Source organism: Pseudomyrmex gracilis, unplaced genomic scaffold, assembly GCF_002006095.1.
Source record: "Pseudomyrmex gracilis isolate BER0280 unplaced genomic scaffold, ASM200609v1 scaffold_3803, whole genome shotgun sequence".
Classification (NCBI taxonomy): Eukaryota; Metazoa; Arthropoda; class Insecta; order Hymenoptera; family Formicidae; genus Pseudomyrmex; species Pseudomyrmex gracilis.
Window position 1 is genome coordinate 1 of NW_018024387.1, and position 6,930 is coordinate 6,930.

Here is a 6,930-nt window from a genome sequence, read left to right on the forward strand (position 1 = left end):
TGAACGTTTACGATCAACAGAAATGCCGCGCCTCGCACTGGCAAGTGGAGTCTTCTCACATCTGCACGTATACGAGAGCAGGCGAAGGCGCGTGCTATGTAAGCTTTTTCACTTACTTACTTAAATAAAAAAAATTGGTCGTGTGAATGCTTCGGATTGTGCAATAATTAATGTGGTGTTGTTATAAAATTTTTTTAGGGTGATTCCGGTAGTGCTCTTCTCTCTGGCGGTGTTCAAATCGGTATTGTTTCCTTCGGCAGGCCGTGCGCTCGCGGTGTGCCCGACGTATTCACCAGAGTATCCTCGTTTGCGAATTGGCTGGAGAAAAATGTTGTTTCGTAACAAAGTAAACTGAGATCTTTTGTAGGTACAGTTATTCTCGACCAGATTATTGTTATTCTCAGTGAGTAAAAAAGTGTTTAATAAATATTGCCATAAAACTACCAAAGATACATTGATGTGTTTACATTTCATTGTGCTGCAATAAGTCGCTATATAAAGTAATCTACCAATCGCGTCACGTACTCGAGATAAAAGTTTTTTATTGTAGACATTTACTTGATAAAAGACCCAGGTAAAAAAGGCTAGTCATTTTGGTCGACACCACAAATTCTTTTATATTGTCGCGTAGAGATTTCAACGCGATTACATCTATCAGGGATTAGAATAATTAAATCACTTAATTTGTGTTTATGTAATACACACACGTTTCAACGAACGTTCTTCAAGTGCTTCAAAGCGGTATATAAACTCTACGAGAAAGCTTTGTTATTAATCAGTATCACGATCTCATCATGTTGGCGTTGTTTGTACTCGTTAGCTTGGCAGCAGCTGCTCATGGTAAGCAACACACACAGTCAATATTTGATTATGTGAAAAATGTTGTTGGAAAAGGAGTTTTTTTTTTTTTTTTATTCTGCTCTTGAAAGAGAGAAAGAACTTTTATTTCAATCTTTTTAAAGGAAAGAAAGAAAAAGAAATACGAATAATAATAAAGTTTTGAAAGAAGTGAAAATAGATTTTTGAAATAATAAAAACATTTTAGATATCAACAACTAGTATTGATTAGTGTCGAATTTGATTTTAAAACTATATTTAATTTTTTACGAACGTATCAATTACCTTTAGAACGATTTATAAAAAACCTTCAAACAATGTGTCATCGATTACTGATTTTCTTACGCGCATAGGCTTTCCGAATTCTTATATTATCGGTGGAAAAGACGCTCCAGTGGGCGCGTATCCGCATCTGGTATCTCTGAGAAAGAATGGATCTCACTCCTGCGGCGGATCTATCATCTCTACACGCACCGTTCTCTCTGCAGCCCATTGTGTTATTTCGTACGTATTTCGCTCGTTAATTATCTATTGTCAAATAAATATTGAAGTAAAAGATATTCGAAATTGTTTAAATTTCGAGCACTGTGAAAAGTAATTAACAAAAATATGTCACAGTTATTACGTCTACAATCGTACGTTTTAATATCACAGTTACGTCAAAGATCCCCGTGTTCTGGAAATTCTGACTATTCACGCCGGCACGAATCTGTTGAGCGAAGAAGGAACTGTTTACAAAGCAATCAAGGCCATCCATCACGAAAATTACAATATGTATAAATTACTCAACGACATTGGTGTGCTCATTCTGTCGAGACCTGTTGAATTCACTCCCACGATTCAACCCATTCGACTCGCGACCAACGACATCGTCGCAGGCTCTCCTTGCGTTCTAAGCGGTTGGGGAAGAACCGCAGTGAGTAAAAACTAAAATAGAAATTATTACGCAATTAAAAAACAAAAAAAACTTGAACTTTTTGCCCGACATTTTTCAAACTGAATTTGTTAGGAACGTATCTTGTAACATGTTTTGATCTAAGGTTTAATTATTTCATAGTTACAAAAATGTAAAATTACACGATATTTCTATGTACTTTTAGATCGGTGGTTTGTTCCCTGACAAGTTGCAACATATCAAGTTGAACGTTTATGATCAAAAGAAATGCCAAGCCATATTCTGGCAAGTAAAGTCTTCTCACATCTGCACGTATACGAGAGCAGGCGAAGGCGCGTGTCATGTAAGCTTTTTTATTTACTTACTTAAGTCGGAAAATAATTGGGATCGACATTTCGGATCGGGCAATAATGTAATCGTTTTTATGAAATTTTTTTAGGGTGATTCCGGTAGTCCTCTTATTGCTGGTGATGTTCAAATCGGTGTTGTTTCTTTCGCTTTGCCGTGCGCTCGCGGCGAGCCCGACGTGTTCACTAGAGTGTCCTCATATACGAATTGGCTGAGGAAAAATATTGTTCTGTAATCAAATAAACTGAGATCTTTTGTTTGCATACTATATTGTAATTATTAAACAATATGTAATAAATATGCTATAAAATTTCCAAAGACACATTAATGTGTTTACATTCCATTGTTCTGCAATAAATTCCTTGTAAATCTAATAGTTTAGTAAAAACACGGTAGCGCTCTAGGCCTACTTATTGTTATCATAAAATGCGTGAGATATATAGTAACCGATAAGCCTGACTTTAAGATATTCTCTATGAACTAGATAGTGACGTATTTTCCAATTCTTCTGAAAAAATGTTAATTAATAAAAAACACGTGAGCTTAATTGAAACGCTATCGTTTTTATCAATAAAATGTGCAATATCACGCAGAAGCGTCACTAGCATGTGATTCATTTCTCTTGTTGTAACTATCTCGAGAAACTTATACCTATATATAAAGGTTTGAATGCATCTTCGCTTCACTTGTGTGTCATCGAGAAATCTGCCATCAAAGATGCACGCGTTTGCTTGTCTTGTTCTCATCGCTTTGGCGTGCGCCGTCCAAGGTATTTCAAATTTGTCAATGAATCTTACAACTTATTCTAAACTTATTTGTTCAGATGTAAAATTTCTAAAAATTATTGTACATCATTTAAATTTATATTGTTTACAGTAAAAATGTACGTGTGCGATGTAAAATTTATTTCGCGCTATTTTAAACAATTTTTGTTTTTAATTTAAGGCGCTCCGAATCCTCGTATCGTCGGCGGCAAAGATGCTCCCATCGGCAAATATCCGTATCAGATATCGTTAAGATTTCTCGGCTCGCACACATGCGGTGGATCCATACTAGATACTCGTAACGTATTAACTGCAGCGCATTGCGTAGATGGGTACGTTTTAAATATTTAAATTTATTTTAATATATCAGTTAAAATTTAATTAATAAACATTCTAATTTAGTTACAGTTTAATGTATTTAAATTATTTAATACATGTATTCGACACATTTATGTATTTTAACATCAGTTAAAAATACGTTCTTTAAACATTATTTTCATTAAAAACAAAATCCACTTTCGGTTTTTACAATTTGTTCCTTAGCTTCTTCTTAAATGCTTATAACCTTTTAATGATATTTTAGGAGGAGCAGCTATCCCGAATATTTCTCAGTTCATGCTGGCACGAACTTTTTAAATAAAACGGGAGACGAGTACAAAGTAGAAAATATAAGCATTCATCCGAATTACGATAGTTATCTCATCAGAAATGACGTTGCTGTGCTTCATCTCAAGAAACCTATCAAATACAGCGACAAGGTGAAGGCAATATCACTTTCGAGAAATGACACAGGTCGTGAAAACAGATCCTGCACGTTATCCGGATGGGGAACCACTAGGGTAATGTCAAATTTACAAAATTTTTCAAATTTCACACATCAACTTTCAAGAACAACTCCCTCTTTATATCACCAAAAAACATAAAGAACTTTTTATGATAAATATTGGGTGAATATTCTTGCATCACATTGTTTATATTTTTACTAGCTTGGTGGCAACGTTCCGAACAAGCTACAAGAAATTGATTTGATAGTTTATCCTCAAGACCAATGCAAAGAGACACAGTGGAGAGTACAGGATGGTCATATTTGCACCTTTACCAAAGCGGGACAAGGAGCGTGTCATGTATGTGAATCCTATTGGTGTCGTTGTTAATCACGCACACAAGATGTGTGATTTAATATCTAATGTGTTATTAAAAAAAAAATTGTATTCAGGGCGATTCTGGCGGACCATTGGTGGCCAACGGCACTCAAATTGGAATCGTTTCCTTCGGTACACCTTGTGCGCGTGGATATCCGGACGTGTACACGAGAGTGTCCAAGTACGAAAATTGGATCAACGCGCATCTTATAAAATAAAGGACTATTTATTCTTATATCAAATCAATCCTATATAAAGGACTATTTATTCCTATATCAAAGTCACTTCAATATGTATTTACGAAACAATGTTCAATAAATATCGTGTAAATATCGCGATAGAGTAATTGGTCTTTTTTTTCTTTCAACTTTTTCCAATATCTTTCATTCCCAACAAATGTCACTGATATTTACAATAGCTGATAGTATGTGATCGATATATTATCGCACAAAAATAAAATATCGCCCGTCCACAGACTGCAAGTAAGTGCTTGTTTATGTATATTTCGATAAGAAACAGAAACTTGAAAATAAAAGAATTCGCAAAATGTCAAAAAAAAAAGAAAAAAAACAGTAGCAAAAAAAGACGAAATGAAAGTGTCAAACGGATTAATCGCCACTGAGTAAATAAAAAAACTAAACAGATTTTTTGCACTTTAAGCACAGTTTGGATTTCAACAAGCTTTAGGGAATAGATGCATAAAATCTTTTGTAACGTTGTTATCGGGGATCTCGAGAATCGGGAATTTATCTCACTTTCGTAATCTTACTCATTAGTAGAAACGCACACATATACTTGTATATACAATCACACACACGTCGTTCACTTAAGTATATATAAAGAACCGAATATCTGTCGTTAGTAGAGTTTATCTTTCACCATGAACGGATACTTCGTTCTCTTAATCGCTTGTCTGGCAACTGTCGGTCATGGTAAGGGAAAAGTGAAAAACCGCAGTATTGAGTATTTGTTACAAGTATCTGTGTGTGAAATTTTATTAGATACACTGTATAAGTTTTTTTTATTTGTTTCGAATAGGCCTGCCAACTCAGATTGTTGGCGGTACTGACGCCGAAATCGGCAAGTATCCGTACATGGTGTCTTTGAGAAATAACAATAAACATTTTTGTGGTGGATCCATCATCAATGTGCGTTACATTCTCACTGCAGCTCATTGTCTCACGGGGTGCGTATTTATCGGTTTTCTCTCAATAAGATGACCTTATAATTCTTGTTCAAATTATAAAATTCAAATTATACCGTGACTTTTGCTGCACGTGTACTTGGCCGAGCAACTATTGCAATTAATTATTTTACGTATATGACGTAGATTTAAAACAAACGCTGACGTCGCTGATATGACGGTTCACGCTGGCACGAATTTCTTGAATCAATCCGGTGATGTTTATAACGCTGAAGCAGTCATTATCCACGAGAAATTTAATATTGTGCTGATTCGCAACGACATAGGTTTGGTCCGCTTGAAGACAGATATAAAATACAATGAAATAGTGAAACCAATCGATCTCGCAAGCACTAACTCCGTCGAGGATGGACATCCCTGCCTCTTGACCGGATGGGGTACACTTGAGGTAAGAGTCTCGACGTGTAAGGCAGACGTTGTTTGAAAAAGTAAGAAATTATTACGATAAGAAATTACGTGATATTAAATGTATGTAGTATTTACAGGCAAGATTTAACATCGTTTTTAGCAAAAAAGAGCAACGCACATGTTTGCAATTTTATATCGAGCATATTACTTTTTCAAGTTTTACTTTCTGCACTTTTTTCATTTTTATTTCCAGTTTATGGGCAAAGTGCCTAATGAGCTTCAGAAACTCGACTTGAAAGTTTACTCGCAAACAAAATGCAAGCGAACGTTTGTGAATCTGAAAAACAGTCACATTTGCGCATTTTCGCAATACGGCGAAGGAGCATGTCACGTAAGTGCGACAATAGTTTGGAGATGCGCTTTGTTACTTTAGTGTCTGACACAAATGTTTTCTACAGGGTGATTCCGGCAGTCCACTCGTTGCGGATGGTGTTCAAATTGGTATCGCCTCGTTCGTTCGACCATGTGCTATCGGATATCCGGACGCGTACACGAGAGTGTACTCTTACAAAAATTGGGTCTCACAAAATGTTGTTCTTTAAACGATAAAGTTATTAATATTCTGTTTCGATCTCAACACACATCTAATATCCTTTTTGTGATATTGTTCTCGCACTTATGTAGACATATCATGCAATGACGAAATAATACTCAGTTAAATAAAACATATGCGTGGTAAAATTAAAAAAAAATAATATCTCACAATTTTATCTTTATTAAATTTATATCGCAGCTGCAATCAAAGATAATCTACTGTCTTATATTAATAGATAAATAAAAATGTGTCTAACTGCATATTGTTGTTGTAAATGAAAACTCTATTTAAAAAATGCGCTTTGGTACGTTTTACTTACACATCTGATAAGCATAATCCGTATATACAAAATTACACATATATCTGTCTTGTAATTGGATTGAATTGATAATTTTTTTATACTTATATTATAAAAAAATAACTTTAACAAATTACGCCATGTTATATTGTTTTATATGAGTACATGCTATCTTGAAAAATACTTTTGGAATAGAATATATATCACAAACTTCAGATAACAAAAAATAAAATCCATACAACGCGTATTTCAATACACTTGCGTATCTAATCCAATCTGCAGATATAAAATTTTTATATCTTATTTTACATTGTAAAAAATACTTAATATAAAATCAAAGATAACGCGTTAGACGTGCTGTATTTTCTGTCGCTATGAGCGCTATCACTAGTCTCATAATTGCGTGCTTGGCGTTCAGCCTTTACGGTAAGTGTATTTAAAGATCATTTTTTCTACGTGTCACAAAATAATGTTTTAATACAACAGAGACGCGTTACAC

The 6,930-nt window shown here is 34.7% G+C and overlaps 2 protein-coding genes across 2 annotated transcripts; both read left to right on the top strand.

The window, feature by feature from the left end:
* The first annotated feature begins 584 nt into the window (after nt 1–584).
* On the top strand, nt 585–2,345 carry LOC109863253 (chymotrypsin-1-like). The gene is made up of 5 exons (XM_020443489.1): nt 585–840; nt 1,191–1,341; nt 1,492–1,753; nt 1,938–2,075; nt 2,172–2,345. The coding sequence occupies exons 1-5, from the start codon at nt 795–797 to the stop codon at nt 2,313–2,315; spliced, it is 741 nt and encodes a 246-aa protein (XP_020299078.1). The 5' UTR covers nt 585–794; the 3' UTR covers nt 2,316–2,345.
* Nucleotides 2,346–2,740: 395 nt separating this feature from the next.
* On the top strand, nt 2,741–6,393 carry LOC109863252 (serine protease 53-like). The gene is made up of 10 exons (XM_020443488.1): nt 2,741–2,849; nt 3,026–3,176; nt 3,428–3,683; nt 3,831–3,968; nt 4,061–4,198; nt 4,852–4,918; nt 5,025–5,172; nt 5,317–5,578; nt 5,792–5,929; nt 5,997–6,393. Exons 1-10 carry the CDS (start codon nt 2,750–2,752, stop codon nt 6,138–6,140), a joined length of 1,542 nt encoding a protein of 513 aa, XP_020299077.1. The 5' UTR covers nt 2,741–2,749; the 3' UTR covers nt 6,141–6,393.
* The last annotated feature ends 537 nt before the right edge of the window (nt 6,394–6,930 follow it).